We start from the raw sequence: 25,812 nt of genomic DNA, 5'->3' as shown, positions 1-25,812 counted from the left end.
TGGAGTACCACGAGGATCAGTGCAGGGGCCTGAACTATAATCTATATTTAATCTATATCACTCAATACCTATACATCTTGGACGAAGGTGACATAATGCGTGCGTGGTTGCTAAATGTGCTGATAACACTCCCATTATTCTTTTATTTCCCATTATTAATTCTCCGTTATAATGTTCTAGAGGATGAACTCTCTCTTTAATTACTCATTTTCTTTATAAATAATAGTAGAAACCCTTGCGATCTATTTTCATAGTTCTAGCTAGCTTTCTATTATACTCTATCGTTTAAGTCCCCTTTTGCTGTTATTTGCTGATTTTTAAGTCTGCCAAATCTTTGACCTATCATTAATCTTTGCCGAATTGTACGCCTCTTCTTACAATTTGATGCATCTTTATCCTCCTTCATTAGAAATGGACCATGCATCCTTTTCATATAATTTTCATTTCTCGTTAGAGTATATCTTTACTGAATTGAAGGTTCTCCTTATCTGTCCGGCACTAATTCTCTACTGTCCTACTCTTTCATCTAACTTCTCAACAACACTCCACAAGCTCGAATAAGCAGCCCATTGATTGGCGCCCCTTCCACCACGATAGATATTCGCCCCCTCCGGCACCGGTAGTGTGTTGTTTTTTAATTTATGAGGTGTGGGCTTCGCTGTCTAGACCAACATTTTTTGCTGATCCTTAATGTTTCTTGAAAAGGTGGTCGTGAGCTATCGCCGTGAACTGCCACTGTAGTTCAATTCTACAAGATGCACCGAGCCTTAAGCAACTTATGTGTTATTCAACACCACATGATTGTGTGCGACTTGCAGGGGAACACCATGTTCCCCTGCAAGTCGCACACAATCCAGACATGGAACTATATCTCTATTCTTTCATTGTCATTGAGTCCAAATCCTGGCAGGCCCTGACTAACGTCATTGCCCATGCACCCACAGCAAATTAGGTGCAGCGGTTGATGACTTACTCACTCTATGCATACATACACACACATATAAATACACATTATATGTATATAAATACTTATTGCACGAACATTTATATATATGTAGCACTTAAGTGTTACATATATGTGTGCAGAAAGGTGCAGGAGGGAAATGAGAATAGAGATATATGCTTAAAGGCAAAAATGAGATATATGGAATGTGAGAAGTTAACAGAGTATGCGTAAACTGGTCTTTTGCTGATAGGCAGGATGTGATGAATGGGATTCAGTGGGACGTCTCTGCTGTGGCCGTAACCATTTACAATTTATGAGGGGAGCGAATGCATGCATCTAAATTTGCAAACGACACAAGGATAGGTAGGAAAGTATGTTTTGAAGGGGACATGACGTCGCTGCAGATCGATGTAGGTAGTTTGAGTGCATGGGCAAAAATTTGGCAGATGAAGTATGTTGTTAGGAAATATGTAGTTGTTTAAAAAGCAGGATATTACTTCAACGGAGACCGATTACAGAATTCAAAGGTCCAGAGTGATCGAAGTGTTTTGTGACTCCTTGCGGGAGTCACAAAAAGCGAGCATGCAGGTACAACATGCAATTAAGAATGCCAATGTAATGCTGTCCGTTATGACTAGAATAATTGAGCATAAAGAAAATGATCTTATGTTTAGTTTATGCAAGGCATTGTTGAGACAAACTGTTCTTGTAGTCACAATCTTTATATGGTTAATCAGTGAGTAACTGGGCAATGGTCTGCCGCAGTTTGGGACATTCAGCGACAACAATACGCTTGAACATGACGGGGAGATGCAGACAATATTTCTTGATGGCAATAGTCGCTACCTAGTGATTGTAACCTGCCACTGAGTGGCCTAAGCCTGAAGGTTGTTCAGGCCTTGGTGCAGGCTGACACAAGTAGCTTCTTTGTCCAACAAAAACTGAACACTGCAATTATCAGAAAACATCCACACTCCTGACCTTATCATGAAGGGGATGCCATTGATGAAGTTGCGGAAGATGGTTGGCCATTAAAACACATTATTTACGGGATAAAGGTTGCGGGATGCTCAGTATTTATTTCGCATCGCTAGTTGCCCTTCAGAAGGTGGTGATGAGCTGCATTCCTGAACTGCTGAAGATCCTGTGTTGTAGATACACCCACAGTACTGTTAGGGAAGGAGTTCCAGGATTTTGATCACCGACAGTGAAGGAATGTTGAAATATTTCCAAGCCAGGATGTTGAGTTACTTGAAGGGGAACTTTCAGGTGGCTATGCTCCTCGATAGCTGTTGCCATTGTACGTCTAGATGCTAGCGGTCGTTGGTTTGGAAAGTGCTGCCTAAGGAACTTTGGTGAGTTCCTGAGTGCATCTTCTAGACAGTGCAGGCACCTGTTACAGAGGTTGTGGATTGGCAGAATGATTGTCGAAGGGTTGCAAGTCAAATGGGCTGCTTTACTCTGAATGGTGTCGAGCTTCTTGAGTGTTGTTGGGGCTGCACTCATCCAGGCAAATTGAGATTACTCCATCAGAATCCTGACTTGTGTCTTGTAGATGGTTAACAGAGTTTGGGAAAGTGATTTACTCGGCACAGGATTCCTCGCCTCTGACCTGTTCTTGCAGCCACAGTATTTAATGTGACCAGTCAAACTAAGTTTCTGGTCAATGGTAACCCATTGTGATGATTGTGTGGGATTGAGCAATGGTAATGCCAATTTGAACCGTTTGATATATATTTCCAGTATCCGCAGATGGAAACCACCGTGAGCGTTTTACTGGCCGACAATCTTGCAGTCCAGGGAAAAGCGGTTGTTTGCAGGCAATTTTCTACTTTATCTGTGCTTTCTATATTTTTAATAATGTTCTATTTTTAAACATCTCATAAATAACACACGGTCTCAAATTCAACACAACTCTGAAAATGGGTCATGCATTGGATATTTGTCATATTAATAATACAAACGATCAGAAAAAAACCATAAGCCATTTCCAACTCCGCCTACAACCCCGCTAGTTCCAGGATCAAACCCTACCTCTCCTCCCCCCAACAGCGAATGGTATTTTTGAATTATGAGATAAATGACTGACACCTCAGGTAGAACACCTCCACCGACCCCCTGATGGTGCACTTGACCGTTTCCAGACATGAAAACTCCATAAGATCACCCAACCAGGCCGAGGCATGAGGTAGAGCGGAAGCTCTCCTTCCCAGTAGAACTAGCCTCAAGGCTATCGTTGACGGCAGCCTCGGCGTGTCAGATACCCCGAAAAAGGCCACCAACAGAAAATAGATCGATGTTAAGAATCGCTGATTTAGTGTTAAATGAGGAGACCCCAAAGCTTAGCATCTTTGGACACGACCAGAAATGTTGGTGTGACTAGCGGGCCTACGAGATTACTGCTCACTTCTGTCCGCTACTTCCGCAAAAAAAAAAGCCTACTCATCCTAGACTTGATTAGATGAGCTCTGTGTACCAGCTTGTGTTGGATTAGGTTGAGCTGTGTGCAAGGGGAGATGGAATTTGCCCTTCAAAGGGCTTTATTCCACACATCGCCATCTGGAATGGATCCAATTACCTTTTAGAGGAATAGCCTCGAAGTTCAATGAGCCGCAAATCTGCAAAAATGGCGTGTTCTCTTTTAGGCAATTAAAGTCGGGGAAAGTGTAAAAAATAAACATGCGGATAAAAAATAAATTTCTTTTCAGAGATATTGTAAAAACTCACTTTGCGATATCTGGGATCCTTATTATCCGAGTGTCCCCGATTTTCGACTGCACCAACTCGCTGGGGAACTGTATATTCCTTGAGTTCTAGCGGGAAGGAAGATAATTCAATGCATTCATGTTTCGACTTAACTGCGGCCACCGTCCGTTCAGCAGTGGCATTCAGTCACACTGACACAGAAATTTCAGCGGAATGCTCTGATACCTGGCTGGAACGCAGATGCTCCCACTTTAGGAGATGGAGCCACGGTGAAAACCGCGGTCCTCGACCTCTGCCACAGTTAGGTTGGTTGAACCAGAACCACCCTCCTCCTCCCAGCACCATTCCCCCAACCAAATCACAGACATTTCCCAAGGAAACGGTAAATATATTTAAGTCTATAATAGTTCAGATGTCATTGTTATTTAAAATCAGATTGATCGCGAAATTAATCAGGAACCGTAAAAAGGAAGAGACCAACATCATATGATCTAAGACACATAGTTCTATTTCTGCAAAGGCGGAGGTTAAGTTTGTTGCCCCATTATTACTCTTTTCGACATTGTCGAACGATGCTGTTTACAAATGACATCGAGTCATAGCATCATAACGTTTTGTTTTAGACAGAGAGGTCCTTTTGCCCATTGTGCCTGTGCGGACCATCCAGCACCTATCTATTCTAATCCCATTATCCATTGCATCGTTAGTGGCCTTGTATGCTATGGTGCTTCAAGTGCACATTCAAATGCTTCTTAAATGTTTTCAGGGTCCCTGCCTCGCCCACCCTTTCAGGAAGTGAGTCCATATTCCCACCATCCTCTGGGTGAAAATGGTTTTCATTAAATCCTCTCTAAATCTCCTGGCCTTCGCATTCAATCGTTGCCCCTTAGTTACTGAAGCTTCTATAAAGGTCAATTGTTTCTTCCCGTCTATCCTATCTACGACCCTCTAAATGTTATACATCTCAATCTGGTTCTCTCCCCCCTCCCCTCCGCCTACCGAAAGCCTTCTCTGCTCGAAGTAAATAGGGCAAAAAGGCTACTACAGATCAAGTAATTGTATTTATTCCATTATTCCGAGTCAGAGAATGTGCGTGATCAAATATTCAAATGTACTTACGTATACCGTTACTTTAACAGTCTCCTCCACCAGTCTCATATAGTGATCGAGTGTAAAGATCCTGTAACTCACTATAATGCAAAAGAAAGCAAATGGACTCCACTTCTCACAACTCAATACCTTGACCGTAAACATTTAGGAAAGCACATTTGAATGAACCATGTTCCCCTGCAAGTCGCACACAATCAGTCAAGTTAGAGAAAAATAATTTCAGTATTCCCTGTCACCTGCGAAGTGACGTTTTGCAAGTGCTGAGGCTGGAGACTTATCACTTTATAATTCTAACATGGAAACCATTTATTTTCGTATTAGATGGGATAGGGCGCTCTCCATACACCCACACCATGACATGGCCACTTATTATACTTCTTGAACGTGACGGCATTGTCCTTGCGTCAGCTCGCTAGATCGACTGGACCCCTAGATGCCTGAGCTCCCAAAATTCTTCTCATCTTGAGGATTCCGTATTTTATTCTCTTCACCAGCGATGACCATATCTCTCGACCCGAGAAATTCTTTGTTAAATATCTGCCTCTTCCACTTTAAACGCTTCTGTTTTAGAACCATAGGACAATAGAATTAATACAGTGCAGAAGAGGCCGTTCGGGCCAACAACCCTGCACCGTCGAGTGGAAGAGCACGCTAACCAGGCCTACACCCACGCCCAACTCCGTAACCCCGCCTAACCTGCACATCTTTGGACATTAAGGGGCAATGTAGCATGGATAATCCACCTAACCTGCACAGCTCTCCAGAGGAAACCTACAGGGAGAACGTGCAAACTCCAGGCAGACGGTCACCCAAGGCCGAAATTGAACTAGGGGTCCCTGGCGCTGCGAGGCACCAGTGCTGCCCACTGTGCCACCATACGGATCTCTTGATCATTGGTGGCATTCCTGCAATTACTGTCGAGAACGTCCCTGTGGAACGTAACGTGACCTTATAGGCGGAAAGCAAATGTCAGCTATCGTGAGAGCATAACAAGACCCGACTCGGGAAATCGTGGATTATTTTCAATAATGTAAAGCTGGCCATTTGTGATAGGCTGTCTGTCAAAAGTCTGCCTCTTTATGGAAGAGAATAGAACAGCAAATACTGTAATGGACCGGATGAGGAAAACCCTGAAGACCTGTGAGCTGGGCTTTAAGGCGGCAGATTAAGTTTAGTGCAGAATTTCATTTTTTTAATCTATTCCTATTCATAGGATGTTTGTGTCGTTGTCAGGACCAGCATTGTTTCCTCATCCCTAATTGTCCTTGAACTGAATTCTTGATAGGCCATTTCAGAAAGCGTCAATCATATTGCTGTAGATCTGGAGTCAATGCAAGTCAGATTTCCTTCCCTACAGGGATGTCAGTTGAACAGATTTTCTTTTACATCAACCGACATGGTTTCTTGGTCATTATTAGATTTATAATTCCAGATTTAAAAAAAAGTTGAATGAAAATCTTGCCATCTACAATACTGAGATTGGAAACCAGGCATTCCTCTGGCTGTCTGCATTACTAGCCCCGTGACAATGCCACTGCGCCACCGCCCCCCGCGAAATGTATTAAACAGTGCACTTTGGAAGAAAAAGAGCGCCAGGCTATCTAAACTATATGGTACAGTGTGGAAAGGTGTGCATGAATAGAGATTCTTGGGGAGTGGGGTGGGCACGGGTAAAGGAGTTAACATAGACAAATATTTGGCGGTTGAAGAAGAAGTTGAGACAACTGTCAAAAAGCTGACAACATTGTTACCGTCATGATTGGATACAGGTACACATGCAAGGACGTCATAGCTTCCCCTTAGCCTTCCTTATTTCAACCCTCGTCCCTCTAATGCATCTGAGATACTGGTCCTGATTTCCATTGCTGTTATTATTTCAGCATGTATCTCATGCCTGTTTTTTTCTTTCTTATTTTCTCTCAATAACCTTATTCAGGGTACTCTATATTCGGATATCTCGTCTTTATTTCTCATGGATGTATTTCTCGCCTAGCTTGCAGCCTGTTCATCTCTACTTTCAAAGTCTACCATTCTTCATCCACTGTTTCATCCACCAAAATGCGTTCCCAATCCATCTGCTCCAGTTAAACTTTTAAACCCCTAACATTTGCCATTTTCCAGTCTGGGCTCTTAATCGGTGTCTGATATTTAGCCCTTTCCAACTTAATATACAACCCTCTGATATTATGGTCGCTATTTCTCAACTGCCCCCCCCCCCCCCCCTCACCCCCTCACCCCCTCACCCCCGGGGCTCTGACGATATCCGCCTTCCCTGCCTGAGTTCCTAGACCTGGATTCAAGACAGCTTTTTCCCTGGTAGGGCTGGAAATGTACTGTTCCAGAACGTTCAGCTGCACACATTGAAGGAATATCTCCCCTTCCGTGCTCCACATGATACAGTTCTCCCAGTGTAATTCAGGGAAATTTGAAATACCCAACTATAACAATCCTACTTGTCCTTCAGATATCCACAATGTGCCTACACATGCTCCCTTCTACTTCCTGCCCACAATTTGGTCCTCTATAATACCTACCCAACATACAATTCTTTTTACTCACCTCCATTCATTTAGATTCTCATTCAGGAACTGCATTTCGTTCATGGCCCATGATACTACCAAGTCTGCTATACCTCCTCTCTTTTTACACACCCTGTTTCTATTAAAAGCCTTTTAACCCTGGATGTTACGTGGCCAGTCCTTTTCCGCGTGAGCCACGTTTCTGTCACTGCTGCCATGTCATATACCTCTAGAGCAATTCCTGCTTCCAGTTCCCCAATTTTATTCACTTTACTCCGTGCATTTAAATACATGCAAATTAACCCTGCCCTTATCTGTTTCTTGCCCTTTGGGAGGCGACCATTTATTTGTTCTCTGTCAACACTCTGGCCTTCCCCTATGTCCTTTTCCTTATTCCCAATCTTCTCTCTTGTTCCCTCACTGTACGTCTAAAACTAAGCCCGTTCGTCAACCACCCTCTCTTTGGACGATTGAGTATTCCTTACATTCGTTCAGAGCGAATGCAACCAGCGCGCCATCGTTCCTGCTAAGTTACCGTGGAATGTGTCTGGCCAAAAATCGCGCACAGAAGTCACTCAATAACGAACTTAGGCAGTGAATTCCAGACCCACCACCCGTGTGATGGGCGTCTGCGATGTGCAATATGACAGTCGTTATTCAATTATTCTGATTTCTCACATCAAGTGCAAGAACAGTCAAACCGTCACAAAAGCGTTAGCTTTACCACTTGTCAGTTGGCAACGCATCCGTTGACAAGGGCATTAAGAATTGCTTCTTTTCAACCCTTGCGTTATATTTATGTGCCAGAGAGTAGCAAAAGTTTTGATCTTTGGACGAACAAAGGGTTTCTTTCGTAACTTAATGTGTATAACCGCTTTCATCCGGCAGGGGGAGCAAGTTTGGCTCTTAGCTCTTGAACACTGTTAAACGAATGTAGATATTTAATCGTGTGCATCATTGCATTACTCACCATATTCATCGGGGGTGTATATTGGTTTGTTAGTCTGAATGAATATGTAACCCTTTTTGGACGAGATCAGGATTGGAACCATTCGCCTTTCTGAAAACAGTTTTGAACTTTCAGCAGCAAGATTAATGTACTTCGATCTACGTTTCCAAATGTTAGCTTTGTTGATGAGATCAGGACGAGCCTGCGGGTTTGATAGAGGGAAGGTCAACAGCGGTACGACTGGTCCGCGTCTTTGCATATCTATTTGACTCACATCACCCCCCCCTCCCCCCCCCCCCCGCCCCCCCCCACCCCCCACTTACAGTGTAACACCATTAAGGGAAATGTACAACAGCAACATTTGCTGCCAGAATCAAGAGGTTTCATAACTGGCCAATGGCCAATGTTGCTCTCATGCCCACGTGTTCGTCCTTCGCCAGCTGCAATGTTCCCGTGAAGCCCAAAGCTAATAGGAGCAACCGTCACCGGTTAGGCATTTTATGCATTCTGGAGTTAACAGTGAGTTCAACAGCTTCGGTTCGTGAACTCATTGCTGCATCATGGGCCCCTTTTAAAATCCATTTGTTTACTTTCTCTCCCTCAGTGTGAGCCAACATTCACTTTTTCTTATGTTATGCTTTCACAGAGCACTGGCCCTCGTTCTGTTACCATGCCTTAATTCCATCAGCACCTTATTTAGCCTTAAACACTGTCATCAGCACTCCCTATGTATTGTGCCCATGACATAATTTCTAATTCCCACCTGCACCTAACCATCAATATTACTTCTTCACCTGCCTCCCAAACGGTATAAAATCCATCAGAGTTCTCATTCTCTTTCCCTTTGAACAAGAGTGACGTGGGTGTGAAATGTTAACTCTGTTTTCCTCTTCATAGATGCAACCAGAAGTGCTGAGTTTTTCCTTGACTTTTATTACGGTCATTACCTTGTTATGTACTAACTTTGGCCAGCCGATATGTCACATTGTCCAGGGGAGAAGGCACCAACACATACGGTGCACCAAGTTCTAAGACATAGAAAGTCCCTTTACTTTCAAATTAGGTATTAACTCCTAATGTCCATTTCCTATCACGTTTAGAATGTGGGCTCTTTATACGTTTCGCAACTCCAATAGCATTAGGCAGCAAATACAAACAATTGCATTGCCAATGCCATTCGTATGAATTTGCAGCTATAAGGAGAGATTGCATAGGCTAGACTGGTTTTCCCTCGAACAGAGGAGGTTCAGGGAATACCTAATTGAGATGGGAGCAAATATGTGGGGTCTAGAATGGGTGGACAGGAAAGACTTACTCCCCTTTAGCTGAGGGGCCAATTACTAGGAGACATAGATTTAAGAAGATTGAGATAATTGATAGCGGGGACATGAGGGAAAATATTCTTGCCCAGGGGTGGCAGGCGTCTGGTGGTTCAGACTGAAATGTTCAACATATTTAAAAGGAACCTGGACTGCATCTGAAGTGTGGTAACCTGTGAGGCTACTGTCCAGGTTCTGGAATGTGGGACTACAATGAGTGGCTGGTTTCTTTTTTCTCTTATTTGACCGTCGCAGACATGATGGGCTGAATGGCCCCAATCTGTCTCATAACATTTCCATAGTTCTTTGGCAGTTTTTACAGCTGAAAATTACTTTGTCAGCCTTAACCACGTGGATTTATTTTCCAGAAAATAATTATTAAACAGTTTGAACGCAAGTCAGAGTTTTCTCCGGTTAAAGAACAAAGAACAAAGAAAAGTACAGCACAGGAACAGGCCCTTCGGCCCTCCATGCCCGCGCCGACCATGCTGCCCGTCTAAACTAAAATCTTCTACATTTCCTGGGTCCGTATCCTTCCATTCCCATCCTATTCATGTATTTGTCAAGATGCCCCTTAAATGTCACTATCGTCGGTGCTTCCACCACCTCCTCCGTCAGCGAGTTCCAGGCACCCACTACCCTCTGTGTAAAAAAACTTACCTCGTACATCTCCTCCAATCTTGCCCCTCGCACCTTAAACCTATGCCCCCTAGTAATTGACCCCTCTACCTTGGGAAAAAGCCTTTGCCCCTCATAATTTTGTAGACCTCTATCAGGTCGCCCCTCAACCTCCGTTGTTCCAGTGAGAACAAACCGAGTTGATTCAACCGCCCCTCATAGCTAATGCCTTCCATTCCAGGCAACATCCTGTTTATTGTGAGGGCCACGAAGAATCCAGCACGAGTTTTAAGGATACAAAGAAATAACATTTATTTACAATAACATATATATACAACAGCAGCAGCAACTTCGCTTGCTGCTCACTCCTTTCTGCTGGTTCCAAACTGGCCAGCTTTATTTATACAGGGAGTCTGCTAATGATTTCTCCGCCCCCCTCATTGGGGAAGCTCATACTCCCACTGGATTGTGGGATTGTCATTAGTCCCCAGCCAATGGTAAGCAGGCAGGTTATAACACTGGTAAATCTCTTCTGCACCCTCTCTAAAGCCTCCACATCCTTCTGGTAGTTTGGCGACCAGAATTGATCACTATACCCCAAGTGTGGCCTAACTAAGGTTCTATACAGCTGCAACATGACTTGCCAATTCTTATACTCAATGCCCCAGCCAATGAAGGCAAGCATGCCTTCTTGACTACCTTCTCCAACTGTGTTGCCCCTTTCAGTGACCTGTGGACCTGTACACCTAGATCTCTCTGACTTTCAATACACTTGAGGGTTCTACCATTCACCGTATATTCCCTACCTACATTAGACCTTCCAAAATGCATTACCTCACATTTGTCCAGATTAAACTCCATCTGCCATCTCTCCACACAATTCTCCAAACGATCTAAATCCTGCTGTATCCTCTGACTGTCCTCATCGCTATCTGCTATTCCACCAAACTTTGTGTCGCCTGCAAACTTACTAATCAGACCAGTTACATTTTCCTCCAAATCATTTATATATACTTCGAACAGCAAAGGTCGCAGCACTGATTCCTGTGGAACACCACTAGTCACAGCCCTCCAATCAGAAAAACACCCTTCCATTGCTACTCTCTGCTTTCTATGACCTAGAGAGTTCTGTATCCATCTTGCCAGCTCATCCCTGATCCCGTGTGACTTCGCTTTTGTCTGCCATGAGGGACCTTGTCAACGGCCTTACTAAAGTCCATATAGACAGCATCCACTGCACTGCCTGCAACAATCATCTTTGTGACCTCCTCGAAAAACTCTATCAAGTGAGACACGACCTCCCCTTCATAAAACCATGCTGCCTCTCGCTAATACGTCCATTTGCTTCCAAATGGGAGTAGGTCCTGTCTCGAAGAATTCTCTCCAGTAATTTCCCTACCATTGATGTAAGGCTCACATGCCTGTACTTTCCTGGATTATCCTTGCTATCCTTCTTAAACAAAGGAACAATATTGGTTATTCTCCAGTCCCCCGGGACATCACCTGAAGACAGTGAGGATCCAAAGATTTCTGTCAAGGCGTTAGCAATTTCCTCTCTAGCCTCCTTCAGTATTCTGGGATAGATCCCATCAGGCCCTGGGGACTTATCTACCTTAATATTTTTCAAGACGCCAACACCTCGTCTTTTTGGATCTCAGTGTGACCCAGGCTATCTACACACTCGTCTCCAGACTCAACATCCACCAATACCCTCTCTTCGGTGAATACTGATGCAAAGTATTCATTTAGTAGCCTGCCCATTTCCTCTGGCTCCACACATAGGTTCCCTTGTCTCTCCTTCTGGCGGCCAACCCTTTCCCTGGCTACCCTCTTGCTTTTCATGTACGTGTAAAAAGCCTTGGGCTTTTCCTTAACCCTATTTGCCAATGACTTTTCGTGACCCCTTTTAGCCCCTCCTGACTCCTTGCTTAAGTTCCTTCCTACTTTCCTTATAATCCACACAGGCGTCAGCTGTTCCCAGCTTTCTAGCCCTGACAAATGCCTCCTTTTTCTTTTTGACGAGGCCTACAATATCTCTCGTTATCTAAGGTTCCCGAAATTTGCCGTATTTATCCTTCTTCCGCACAGGAACATGCTGGCCCTGAATTCCTTTCAACTGACATTTGAAAGCCTCCCACATGTCAGATGTTGATTTACCCTCAAACTTCCGCCCCCAATCTAGGTTCTTCAGTTCTCGCCTAATATTGTTATAATTAGCCTTCCCCCAATTTAGCACATTCACCCTAGGACCACTCTTATCCTTGTCCAACAGCACTTTAAAACTTACTGAATTGTGGTCACTGTTCCCGAAATGCTCCCCTACTGAAGCTTCTACCAGCTGGCCGGCTCATTCCCCAATACCAGGTCCAGTACAGCCCCTTCCCTAGTTGGAATATCCACATATTGTTTTAAGAAGCCCTCCTGGATGCTCCTTACAAACTCTGCCGCGTCCAAGCCCTCAGTGAGTCCCCGTCAATATTGGGGAAGTTGAAGTCTCCCAACACAATAACCCTGTTGCTTTTACTCCTTTCCAAAATCTGTCTACCTATGTGCTCTTCTATCTCCCGCTGGCTTTTGGGAGGCCTGTCGTAAACCCCCAACATTGTGACTGCACCCTTCTTATTCCTGATCTCTACCCATATAGCCTCGTTTCCCTCTGAGGGAATTAGTGATTTAGTTTTTGGAAACTAAATAATTCATCCCACTGTGGTCGGCAGAAACCGAATGGTTGTCCAACTCATCAAGCTATCCAAATCAGTAGCTATTTCCATTTGCTTGTTTTCTGATCTGATGCATAATTGTGTAAGAGGACAGAGTAACATTGACGTAGTAATGGCCTCGGACTTTGTCACGCTGTGAATCGCAGGCGATAATATTCGGATGGAACCTGTGGTTAAACTTTACTTTCATGACATTTATGCCACTTACAATTATATTTTTTATTTGATGGTGCCCATTCGCGTCGTTTAGCTCAAATGTAACTTTATCTGAACAATGCTCATACGTAACCATGTCCATCAAGTAAACTGTGACTGAGACAGAACCTTGTGCCCCGTCCAATTGAATTGCGACAGTTTCTTCCACCCCGACGTGAACAATGTTGGGGGCAGTAATTAAGTACCTAGGAAAATAGAGAAACGTGTACACGTTTTAGTCAATATGCCCCATGTAATTCTTCACTGTACAACCCACACACGCCCAGACACATACGCGCGCGGAGAACTCTGGCGCCAAATTTGCCCAAGTAGTGTCTCATTTTCCTCGGGGCGGCATGTTTGCACAATGGATGGTACAGCTGCCTGATAGCGCCAGGAACTCTGGTTCAATTCTGACTTTGGTGACTGTGCGTAATTCTGCCCTTGTCTGTGGGGTTTCCTCCGGGAGCTCTAATTAGATACCACAATTCAAAGATGTGCAGATTATGTGGATTGGCCGCGCTAAATTGCTCCTCAGTGTCCAAAGAGGTGCAGGTTAGGTGTAGCTACGGGTGACAAATCAAAATATTTTACCCGTCAGTCTGGCCTCAATAAAAGTCGAGATGGATTTGTAGGTACAGCATTAGTTATTTTATTTGACTTGCAAGTCTGGCTCAATTCACAGCGGTACAAAACACATCTTGCTTTCTATACCTCCGGAATCAAGTGAATGTGTAAGACAAAGAAATCCCTACTGATACACACAAATGGCATCAAGTTTCACATACACGATTCCCATAGGTCATCCTATACCCCTCCTGACCTGGCCATACATCCTGATTGGCTCACTTCCAATCCCTTCCTCTGGCCCCCCATTACCCAGCATCCCTTTCTCCTCCTTTGCTGGACACACCTCCTCCTTGCTTTGCCATGCGTTCTGAAATCGTTTGTCTGTGAACTCACCAGAATGAGACCGGCCTATGTTTACATTACAGTAACTAATATCTCTAAAGTAACTATTTTATATCACATTCGTCATTCCCTCCTTTTATCATTTCATGATAACCGAACTATCCAATCCATAGCTACGGTCCCTCATCTAAAAAGATCCGTCGCTGCATTTCCAATTCCTGGCATAGCCCCCCTTCATCTGCTGCACCCTCATGGATTTTGACAACCAAGATTTTAAGGGCATTGATCTGTTCCAGTGCACCCTGCATTCTACCCATCACACATTTAAGGATGGCTAGGCCCACAAAGATGCAGCCGATAGCCACCACTAAATACATGGCCATATTTATCAACCAGTCCTTCCAACCTCCAAATCCCCAGTTAACCCAAGAGCCAGGATCCTGCATTCCGTCCAGGTGATCCCGTATGTGATCCATAAATGTAGTGATGTTAGCGGTCAAGTCCTGAACGCCCATGATACACTTGCCCTGTACTATGGCACATACCCCACCCTCACGGGCCAGAAGATAGTCAAGAGCATACCGGTTCTGCATTGCAAACAACCGCAGCTGAGACAATTCCTTGGTTAATGCCCCAAGAGCTCCCAAGGTTTCATTTCCTAAGATGGTAAGGCCACAAATAAAATAATTCCTATCGCTGACAGCCAAGGAACCCCCCACACTTCCCAGTGTCAAGACGCTCAGAATCCCCCACCCGGCTGAGTGGCCCCGGTTGGATGCGAGAACCTGAGGTTTTTTCCAGTTCTCGCAGAATTCAGCTGAGACTGCTCGGCGGGTTAACTGAGTATGCAGCATCCACGCCGAGGGGCAGGGGACTGTGGTAGGGGCTAGAGTCCCAATAGCAATTTGGCGGGGAAATGGGGGTGACAAAACATTGGTCGCTGTGCCATTAAATAAAAAGTAGTATCCTTGCTCCGTGTGCAGGCTAGCATCACAATCAGTATATCGGTTGCGTAGGGATCCCCCAGTAGCCCAGTTTATCCAGCTTCGAAACGCCCATTCGAGCCGCCTAGCAATGCAGAAAGCCCTAGTCCCAACAGCGATATGAGAGACATTCGCCCAGCCACAAAGGAGCTGGAGGCCGGCATTCAATGGGACGCAAGTGGTGCTGTAACAAACGCATTGGCCAGACGCCTGGGTGATATGACACCTCCTGTCCATACAGGTGAGAAACAGACATGTTATATTCGTTTCCATCTCTACCAGCAAACAGCCGTACCCTTCACTGCTGAAACAATTCTCGTACGACTGGTAGTCTCTATTGGGAGTGAAGTAGCTAGGTATGTACGCCCTCCACCGTTGCAGCCTATCATATTGTGAGAGGGAATTATCCCGAGGAAGGGGAAGGCAAATAGCTGGTCGTGCTGAACCCGGATCGTAAGGAAGAGTGACTTGCTCGGGCTGTGGCTCGGAACGCTGACAATGAACCACCGTTTGGGGAGTGCCCCAAAGCGGTGAAACAGAAAATAACCTAGACACCGCTGCGGGGTTCGGGTAGCAGACAACCCGTCCGTGACCATACAAGCGGTGGTAAATCTGGTAGAAGAGATTTATACTACCCGGGTTTTCCTCAGTTTGGCCTTTAACTAACTTAAGTGTATCTCCTGATAAGCTACGTTCTAACTGTACTTCCCTTCTCTCACGCCCCGTCCTCTCTCTAGTCCCCCTCTCTCTCTCACAACCTCTTCCTACGCTCTCCTGACGGTCTGATGTTACCTTTATCGCACCAATCTTAACACATCCAAAATCAAATTTACATGTACTCCAAAAACAAGGCAATGTCCATATAATGTTCCCTTCCCATCGCCGGGACCGGTGCAATTGCTTCATGAGTCCTGCATTATCCTTGAACTTGATGACCTTCCATGAGTCGATACCATGTCCTCGCATATGGGGGCAGTGAAGAACACCGCCTTTGCATAAATGAAATGTCCTTGTAGTTTGGTTGGGGTTACAAATGTAGATAATATTTCCCTATCCAATGTCCGTTCCCGATGTCACTCCAAGCAAGGTGAGGCCGAATATCACACAGGCGGTGCGTAGCCACCCCATCATGCTCCACACCTGTAAAATAGCACTGGGGAAGCGAGGCAGGTTAATCTGTCCAAGAAAATGAGGCCTGCTATCAGAACTCAACTGAGCTGGTATACTGTGCCGGGGAATGATTTCCCGCATCAGAACTTTAACCACAGTAGCAGCTTTATTATCGATAGTCGGATACACCTCGACACATCTACTGAACACATCCACACTAACCAAAACATATTTATAATATTGACAACATTGACACCTTTCCAACTCAATGTAATCCATTTGGAGCGTCTCAAAGGGACCACTGGGCAACGGGGTTTGCCTCATACCACAAGGGATACCTTTGCCGGTGTTATATTGCTGACAAATCAACCACCGATTGCTGATACTCTGGGCCAACCCCTGCATTTTAGGGTGCCACCAAGTGTCCAGCAACAAATCACTAGTCCCCCGAGCCCCACAATGAGTTGCAAAGTGTACACATTCAGTGACCCATAAAGCCAGTACATCAGACATACAAGTCTGATGTGCAGGCGTGGTCCATAAAGAGGAAACAGAATCATATGTACAACCTAACCGTTTCCACATTTGTTTATCACTCTCAGGAGCGTCCTCCTGTAACCTTATGACGTCTTGGATGGTTGGCATTGGCTTGTCAGAGGCAGACCTATTTATTGCAGAACGTTTAGTCTGACTTAACATTTTAGGCACCATCACTTGCTGAATTTGCCCGGCTGTCCGCGCTGCACAATCTGCTTGTTCATTACCAAAGTCAACTGGGGTCTTACCGTTTGTGTGGGCAGCGCGTTTAATGATGGAAATATGTGCGGGCATAAGGAGGGCCTGTAGTAGGTCATTATCTAATCCCCGGTGTGATATTTGACCACACATAATCATGTCAGGTTGTTCTGACGAAATACCACTCAAATCGTCCCTTATTGTGGTAGTTTCCTGAATCAAGGCTAAACAGTCGTGGCCAGGTGCGTCTTCATGGACAGGGGGACCACTAAGAAAACAGACTGGATTGATAGTGGTACAGTGTTTAAATGTCAGATGTGGATTGTTCAAAAGGTATATCTCATACCTATTCTGACGAGCTGCGGTAAGATGCTGAGTCTGCAGTTGCCTCAGTAGTGCGATGAACGAGTGGGAGCTATACACCGTAATATCCTGTTGGAGAGTGAGAGCATGTAATGGCTGTGCGATGGCATTGATTGAACGTAAATCCTGTACTAATCAGTACTGGTCTGGCTTGGCTAGTTTAGGCACAGCAACTATGGGGGTGTTACATTCTGATTGGCAAGGGACCAAAATACCCTGTTGCAACAGCTCTCGGATTAATTTGTCTATAGACGGAGCAGCTTGGGATTTCAGGGGGTATTGCTGAATGGAAGGCAGCTTTACATGGTCCTTAATCGTTACCTTAATAGGTGAAACATTTGTCTTTCCCACTTGTGATGGGTATTCCGCCCAGACCTGTGGATTGACATATTCCAAAACATCATGTCCCCAGTGATGCTGCAGTCGAGTGTTAATCGTTTCAGGGACCTCAAAATATTTTATGGCAGTGCCGTCGGGCGTGACTTGAAGTGCGTACTCTGTTGGATCTGAATGATCCACTGCCCTCCTTACCATAGGCCCCAGATCCCTGGCATGGTACTGGTCGTGGACCTGACGTGTAATATGAGGGCTTACCGAAGCTGACTGTGGCCATAAATGTGGTGGTATTATAACAAAATCAGCTGTACCTTCTTTTCCCGTGACTATGGCTGTAACTTTGACTGGCCATTCGGTCCCAATTAATGGCCGGTATTTGTCCTCCAACTCCCTGTTTTGTCCAGTTCTGTCATAGGCCAGGGTAACGTGATGCAGTGAATGTTCAATGTGTAACGTCCACCACGGGGGGTGATAGAAATATAGCACTGTTGTCTCATCCTCCATGATTAAACTGTTACCCCTTCGTCTCCGCACTCTAGATGTAGCTGGAAGATACACAGTAAATCTCGGGCCAACAAGTTACAGTCCAATCCAGTAGTCACTACAAACTGATGATCTGCAGACTTATTCTCGTAAGTGACTGTCACAGATTCAGAAATAGGATACTCACACACCTGTCCTTGGAACCCCGACAAATGCTTCGTGTGGTCGGATAGTAGTAGTCGAAGTTCTGATTGCACAGAAGACATGGCTGCTCCAGTGTCGATTACAAATGAGTGATGTTGATCTCCTAGCTGCAGAGAGATAATAGGTTCCCTGTCCGATTGGAGAGTACTTATGACTAAATTAGCTAGTCAATCCTGTGTTGGGAAAGGGTTTGCCTGAGAGAAGTCAGTGTATCTCGTCTGTCCTCCCCTTGGTGGGTACCCCTTCCTTTGGGTCGGGTAGTCACCTTCTGCTGCCTGTCTTTTAAAGGGGCATTCCTGTTGCCCAAATCTGCACGGCCGCAATTAAAACATGCATTGCCCCTCTATATCTGCCCCGTCCTCTTCTCCCAGTAGACCAATGTACCCTCAGAGGGGGCGGCGGTTGTAAAGCTGTTGGTGCATACGGTGGGCCATAAAAAGGAGCTGAGGGTCCTTTTGGGTGGATTTGATATCCTCCCCCTCGCTGATCCACCCACCCAAAGTCACAATATTGGGGCTCCAGCTGGTAAGCTACCGTTTCTGCCGCTTGTTGGGGTCTCAGATCATCCTTTTTCATTACATACTCAGTCTTAACCTTTGTAACTGAGCCTCCTTCCTGGCCTACACCCTCCTTCCAATAAAATCTGACTGCCCTTGTCATCTGGGAAGAGTCGTTCTCTGTCCAATTCATGTTATTACATTTCACAGCAGTAGCCACGGAAGGTGGTAGGCAATGCATTAACATAGCACAATATTGAGGGGAATTCTGACCATTTTGATATGGCAAGTCACCTGACTGCCCATGGTAGATTTCATTGAAACGTTCCAGAAATTCCTCTGGCTCTTCAATCTTTTTAGGTTTGAGGTCTAAGATAGCAGAAATATTTACAGGCTTTTGAAATGTGCCAATCAACGCATTCAGAATTTGTGTCCGTCTATCATCGTCCAACGCATGGGCTTGTTGAAGTGCGGTGTGGCTAGCATAATTCAAGTGATTAAGATGATTGCGGTACTCTGCTGGGGTTAAAACCTGCTGGACTAGGGCCCAGAGGTCCCTAGAATCAGCTTGATAAATTGAGATGGTAGTTCTCAGGGAATCCACAAAAGCAGCAGGAGATTTTTTTCTATCTGTGATTGTAGCCATAATAGCCATCATCTCACTGGGTGTCCGTGGGAAATAAACGTCTATCGTGGGCTGTGCCGCGGCGGTCACTGCATCAAGGTTTGGTATCTTCCTAATCGGCAACTGTCTCCGAATCTCACCAGGGGGCACTCTAGCTATTTCCTCTGGTTCTTCCAAGACTTCGACGTCCCTCCCTGTCACTAGAGGGAGCTCTTTCTCTTCAGAACCATCCCTTTCCTCCCCCTTTGTTCTCGAAGTTTGCTCTTTCCCCTTGGTCTGAAGGGGTTTAGGTGGTATGCTTGATTGTTTCTGATTAGGATCAGGCCCTTCTCTCGCTGTCCGAGATCGGGTCCTAGAGCTAACTGGGCTAGTGGAACAGAGCTCCTCTTCCCTCTTAGATCGTGAAGATGGTAAATTAGGACCCACGCTATCAACGAAAAGGGCTGGAGTGACTGGCATGATTGGAATCTGGGGAGCAGTGACTGGATATAAATTATTTTACTCTGGTGGTTCTGGAATTAGTGCAGACAATGCTACAGGTGCAGTCAAAATCCTAGCCGACCTGGTCAAATTGTCTTAATCTTCATCTTCTGTCTCTTTCAATGCAAGGCCAGCCATTGAACTACGTAGCCCATTGTTTTTTTTTCTTCACTAATTGGAATCCCCATTTTAAGGGCATTTTCTTGCCAACTTAATAACATGATCTTATCCCTCTCATGTTGACAATATTGTCTCCATAATCTAATTAACTCTTTAGCTTTCATACTTTGGCTCTTTCTTTTTTTAAATTATATATATATATATATATATATATATATATATTATTTGCTTATTTATAACCAATGGCAATTTTTTTTTGCTCCTTGGCAAAATTATTAAAAAGGTTCTAACAGTGTTCTTTTAAAACTTAAAATGTTTGAAAATTCAAATTGAATTACTGCAACTTGCAAGCTTAGCTCTGATCTCAACTCAGAACTAAATTTACGATTTGCTTAACACAAACTTGTATAACATTTACAACTTAATTAATTCTTTATCTTAACAATTTTTCTTTTAACAAATTTTTCTTACATTCTCAAAAATGTTGGCTGCTATCAATGAGGGAGCAGTTAGCTGCGGTGATGTATACCGGAGCAAAGTCAACTGTCATCTCCAGATTTACACTTTTAAAAATGGTGTCAGTGAGTTTATTTAAGTTTCTATTAATTCACAAATAAAATGAGATAAACATTATTTCAAGTAAGTAAAACTTAAGATTCTGGCAATTTCAATCAATTGCTTTCGAAAATAATAACTTTTATCAAAGAGGTGGAGAAACCCACTGGTTTCCTTTAATTAATTCAAATCGTAACTTTGCTGGAGTTCACTGACTCAAAGGAAAGGTATCCGATTACACCACAGGCTGCTGCTGTTATCTCAAGGCCTGCGTGAGAAGCACTGTCTGTCGTCTTTAACTTTGGCTGCTGCTGTTAACCCTTTGAGAGACTTCTGCTTTAACTAACATGCAGCATCCAGTTTCTTTTAAAATTCATAATTTCTCGCCACTTCAGTCCAAGGATACAATTTTAGCTGAATCAACTATTGTTTTAAAACACTCACACATGGAATTGAATCATCTTCAGATTTAAAAACACTCATTGAACTGAACCTTCATCTGCTGAAGTCACATAAGTTGTTTAAAACACTCACACATGGAATTGCAACCTCTTCAGATTTAAAAGCACTCATTTAACTGAACCTTCATCTGCTGAAGTCACATCAGTTGTTTAAAACACTCACATATGGAATTGCAACCTCTTCAGATTTAAAAACACTCATTTAACTTAACCTTCATCTGCTGAAGTCACATCAGTTGTTTAAAACACTCACACATGGAATTGAAACCTCTTCAGATTTAAAAACACTCATTTAACTTAACCTTCATCTGCTGAAGTCACATCAGTTGTTTAAAACACTCACACATGGAATTGAATCATCATTTAGATGTTACATCAACCCATAACCTAACCCAAGCCGAATCAACAATATGAAATCCCATCAATTAAATTTCTAATCCCCAGACTGACCTTTGATTTCGTCGAGACGATCTTTCCGTACCAACCGCGAGTGACCAGACTTATCAGACGATAAGAAGAGGGGTAAAATCAATGCGCGGTCATTTTTCAGCTGTACACTGTGGGCCCTTTTTTCCCATCCTCCTGTTCATAATCAGTCTAATTCTGATTTCGCGGTTGGTCAGAACCGTCTTGAGAAATCCCGGGTTTCCGGCACCAAATGACAAATCAAAATATTTTACCCGTCAGTCTGGCCTCAATAAAAGCCGAGATGGATTTGCAGGTACAGCATTAGTTATTTTATTTGACTTGCAAGTCTGTCTCAATTCACAGCGGTACAAAACACATCTTGCTTTCTATACCTCTGGAATCAAGTGAATGTGTAAGACAAAGAAATCCCTACTGATACACACAAATGGCATCAAGTTTCACATACACGATTCCCATAGGCCATCCTATACCCCTCCTGGCCTGGCCATACATCCTGATTGGCTCACTTCCAATCCCTTCCTCTGGCCCCCCCCCATTACCCAGCATCCTTTTCTCCTCCTTGCCTGGACACACCTCCTCCTTGCTTTGCCATGCGTTCTGAAATCCTTTGTCTGTGAACTCACCAGAATGAGACCAGCTTCTGTTTACATTACAGTAACTAATATCTCTAAAGTAACTATTTTATATCACATTCGTCACGGGGACAGGTAGGGTGCTCTGTTAGACGGTTGGTGCGGACTCGATGGACCACATGGCCTCCTTCTGCACTGTCGTATCTCAATTTGCAGCCTTTTCTGGGGTTTCCATAGCAGGCACGCCTGGACTAGGATTTGCAATCGGAAAACGGCCGCGAAAGCACAGCCATATATTTTCCAAGCACTCCTCACTAAAAATTAGTCTTTGCAAAACTCGGTTTTCAGTAAAAACCCGGGTCGGTTGAATGCCCCGTACCTCATACAAATGTTCAGCTCAGGCTGTTAACTGCAGGATTAACTGGTAAATTATAAGCAGTATAAGTGAATGGCTGCACTTCAGAATCCAGGATAACGCCTTTCTTGTTAACGTTGTATTTGAATGAGTTCGGATCGAAATCAATTTGAAATAAGCCCAGATTGCAATAGTAATAAACCGACCCTGCAAGTTAATGCACCCACGTTGCATTTGAAATGAGCAGACCCGCATCGCAATTGTAAAAAACAATATACCGCATTTGTCGGAGACTTACATTACAAATGAAATAACCCCCACTGCAATTGAATTAAACTCGCATTGCAATTGGAAAAAAACTGTATCGCAGAATGGTTACGGCTCAAATGGAGGCCATTTTTATTTTACCGGTTCATGGGATGTGGGAATTTATTGCCGATCCCGAATTGCCCTTCTGCTGAGTGGCTTGCTCAGTCAGCTCAGTGGGTTTTTAAGAGTCAACCAAATTTCTGCGAATCTGGAGTGACATCTAGGGTGTAGGCATTTAAGGACGGCGGGTTTGCTTCCTGAAAGGATATTAGTGAACAAAATGCGGTTTTACGAGAATTGATAATAATTTTAATTAATTCCAGACTGAATTTAAATTTCAACATCTGCTGTGGCTGGGTGCCAACGCGCGAATCACCAGACCATTGACCTGTGTCTCTTTATTACCAGCCCAGTGACAATAAACTATGCAAATACCAACTGTATCTGCGCCGACTCTCCAAATGAGCATTATGACTTAATGCCACCCTTGACGTTTTCCCTACCTCTGCACACAAGTTATGTTCAAATAATATTCCAATGTCCTCGTCAAGGACTCGATATTACCTCAATATACCACATTTCCAGGCAGTGCATTCCAGAATCGCAACACTGGTTATGTGGAAAGATTTTTCCTCACATCACATTTTCTTCTGTTGCAAATCACTTTAATTCTGTGCCCTTTTATTCTTCATCCATTTTTTTGTCCTATCTACTCTTTCCAACCCCCTCAAGATTTTGAGCACCTCTACCAAATCTCCTCTTATCCTTCTTCTCTCCAAGTAGAACTGTTATAATCTCTGCAATCTATCCTCATAACTGGTTTCTCATCTCTGGGACCATTTTTGTAAACCTCTTTTCCGTTGTCTCGAATGCGTTCACATTCTTCCTATCACGTGGCACCCAGAACGGTACACAATATTCCAGTAGTGGTCTAACTCTTGTCTTATGTAAGTTCAGCATAACCTACTTGTTTTTGTACTCTATGCCCCATTAATAAAGTCCACAAAACTATACGCTTTATTAATTGCTCTCTTCACGTTCAATTTTTATATCCCCAGATCGCAATTACAATTAACTCATATTTCAATTATAATGAAACCCACATTTCAATTGTAAGAAACCTGCATTTCCATTGTAATACACCACAATGAAATTGTAATAAACCTGCATAGTTATTGAAGTAAACGCACATTGCTTTTGAAATAAACGTACACTACAATTGTTATAAACCCACATCGTAATTGCAATAAACTTTCATTGCAATAGTAATAAACCTACATTGCAATAGCAATACACCTATATTTCCATTTTAATAATCTTCCATTGCAATTGTTATAAACCCGCATTGCAACTTGTAATAAACCCACATTGCAATTACAATAATTTCACATTGTCACTGCACCGATTCTATAGAGCAGTTACAACCACTTAACCTTTGGAAGACTGAGAAGATTATATTATTTTTGGAAATTGTATTATGCTGTTCTCGCTATTAATGGAAAGTGACCTATTCTGATCTACAACAAGAGGGACTCAGTGTTCAAATTCTGTTGAAGCTCAGAGCTATCAAAGAAGCAAATTACGCCTTACATTTATATGCTGCTGCTTATGATCTCTGGAATTCATAGTTAATAAAATACTTTCAAGTGTAGTCACCACTGTGTTGACGATAATTGCAGTTGGTAATTTGCACCAATGAAATAGCGGAGTACATAATATAATACTTTAGTTGAGAGACGAATATTGGCCGGTCAGTACACTGTGCAGAACTCAGCTGGTCTTGCTGGACCACTACTTGGAATTATTTTGCATCCGGCTCACTGGGCAAACTGATCTTCGGTTTTAACTTTCACCTAGAGGGAAACAGCGCACTACCTTGGACTTATCTGGGAACATAGAAATTAAGATGTTGCGACCGGTAGGAAGTATATAAACACGCTTCTAATTTTCGAAAAACAATAGTACCCAGATTTATTTTTACATTTCGTGCCTCGAAGCAAATTTAATCAATCACATTGCACAGCATACTTACGATGGTGCTGGTTCTGCTGGAGACAGAAACACAGAACAGGAAAGTAGAAAGTACAACAGCTCCATTGCTGTAGGAAGAGACCGCGCACCATGCAGATCGGGGAAAGTAAAGTAACTGATATTCTGTCGCAACCTGACTGTGCCTCATGATTCCCTTCCGCGACAATTTGTAGACACAGTTCGGCAATAATATCGATTTTTAGTTACTAATTTACATTGCTGCATGATTCAGACACCGCGTGACAGCAAAGTCAATGCTATTTTCAAACAATGCGGAAAATGTTGGAAAAGCTCAACAGACCAGTCAACGTCTGTGGAGACAGAAAGAAAATTAACGTTTCGAGCTCGGATGACTCTTCTTTAATTCTAGTTTCTCTTCCCATTTTCATTCTTTTTGCCCAGGCGTCGTTTTGCGATTGCCCCGCATTTTGCACCAACGTTACAGAGGACAATCGTAGGGAAGTTCACTCATAAGGTTCTTTTTGTCATAAATCTGTTATTCCTATTGTTTTCGAAAAATGATTTATTTCTTAATCAACAGCAGACCGTTTTTCCAGCAGTACTGAGGAGCCAATGGTCTAGTGAAAAGGAACAACTGAAGGAAATTGGTATAACTGGAAAAATAATAATGAAGAAATTAATGGGACTGAAAGCTGATTAATTTCCAGAGCCTGGTGATCTCCGTCCAAAGGTCTGACAGGTGGTGGCCATGGAAATAGTCGATGCGTTGGTTGTCATCTTCCAAAATGTTGCAGATTCTGGAACAGTCCCGGAAGATTGGAGGGCGGAAAAAGAGAGGAAACAGAGAATGACAGATCGGTTAGCCCAACAGCAGTAGTAGAAACAATGCTAGAATCTATAATAAAAGGTACAATAACGGGACACAAAATATCAATGAGATTAAACAAAGTCAACATGGAGTTATGGAAAAAACGTTTTGACAAACTGTCATGTGAGAGTACCCTTTAAGAAATGGGTGTTTCAGAAATGTGCCTTTAAGAAATGGAGCTGTTCGTGTTACTGGAGTGATGTCAGAGTGTGGGTGGAGCTGAGCTCTACTTTTTTAGTTTCCGTTTGAGAAAGCTTGGGTGTGTCTGTGTTTTCAGTGAGCTGAATCTGAAGTTAAACGTGTGCTGCACTGCTGTTGATCTCTGCCATCCAAAGACTACC

General features: G+C 43.7%; 1 protein-coding gene across 2 annotated transcripts in view; it reads right to left on the bottom strand.

Annotated features, from left to right (window-relative positions):
- Positions 1-24,790, bottom strand: part of LOC140390267 (complement C4-like) — a 184,481-nt gene extending 159,691 nt beyond the window's left edge. Inside the window, exons 1-5 of one of the 2 annotated variants that reach the window (XM_072475283.1) lie at positions 24,644-24,790; positions 13,096-13,288; positions 8,252-8,432; positions 4,772-4,842; positions 3,674-3,759 (exon numbers count right to left, since the gene is read on the bottom strand). In XM_072475283.1, coding sequence (XP_072331384.1) covers positions 3,674-3,759; positions 4,772-4,842; positions 8,252-8,432; positions 13,096-13,288; positions 24,644-24,708 — 596 coding nt within the window. In that variant the 5' untranslated portion in view covers positions 24,709-24,790. The remainder of the gene's footprint in view (positions 1-3,673; positions 3,760-4,771; positions 4,843-8,251; positions 8,433-13,095; positions 13,289-24,643) is intronic. The other variant, XM_072475284.1, reaches the window with a different exon arrangement.
- Positions 24,791-25,812: the final 1,022 nt, after the last annotated feature.

This window comes from Scyliorhinus torazame, chromosome 14 (genome assembly GCF_047496885.1).
Source record: "Scyliorhinus torazame isolate Kashiwa2021f chromosome 14, sScyTor2.1, whole genome shotgun sequence".
NCBI classification, from domain to species: domain Eukaryota; kingdom Metazoa; phylum Chordata; class Chondrichthyes; order Carcharhiniformes; family Scyliorhinidae; genus Scyliorhinus; species Scyliorhinus torazame.
The sequence above is the reverse complement of the archived record's forward strand: the minus strand, read 5'-3'. Positions and strand labels throughout refer to the sequence as shown.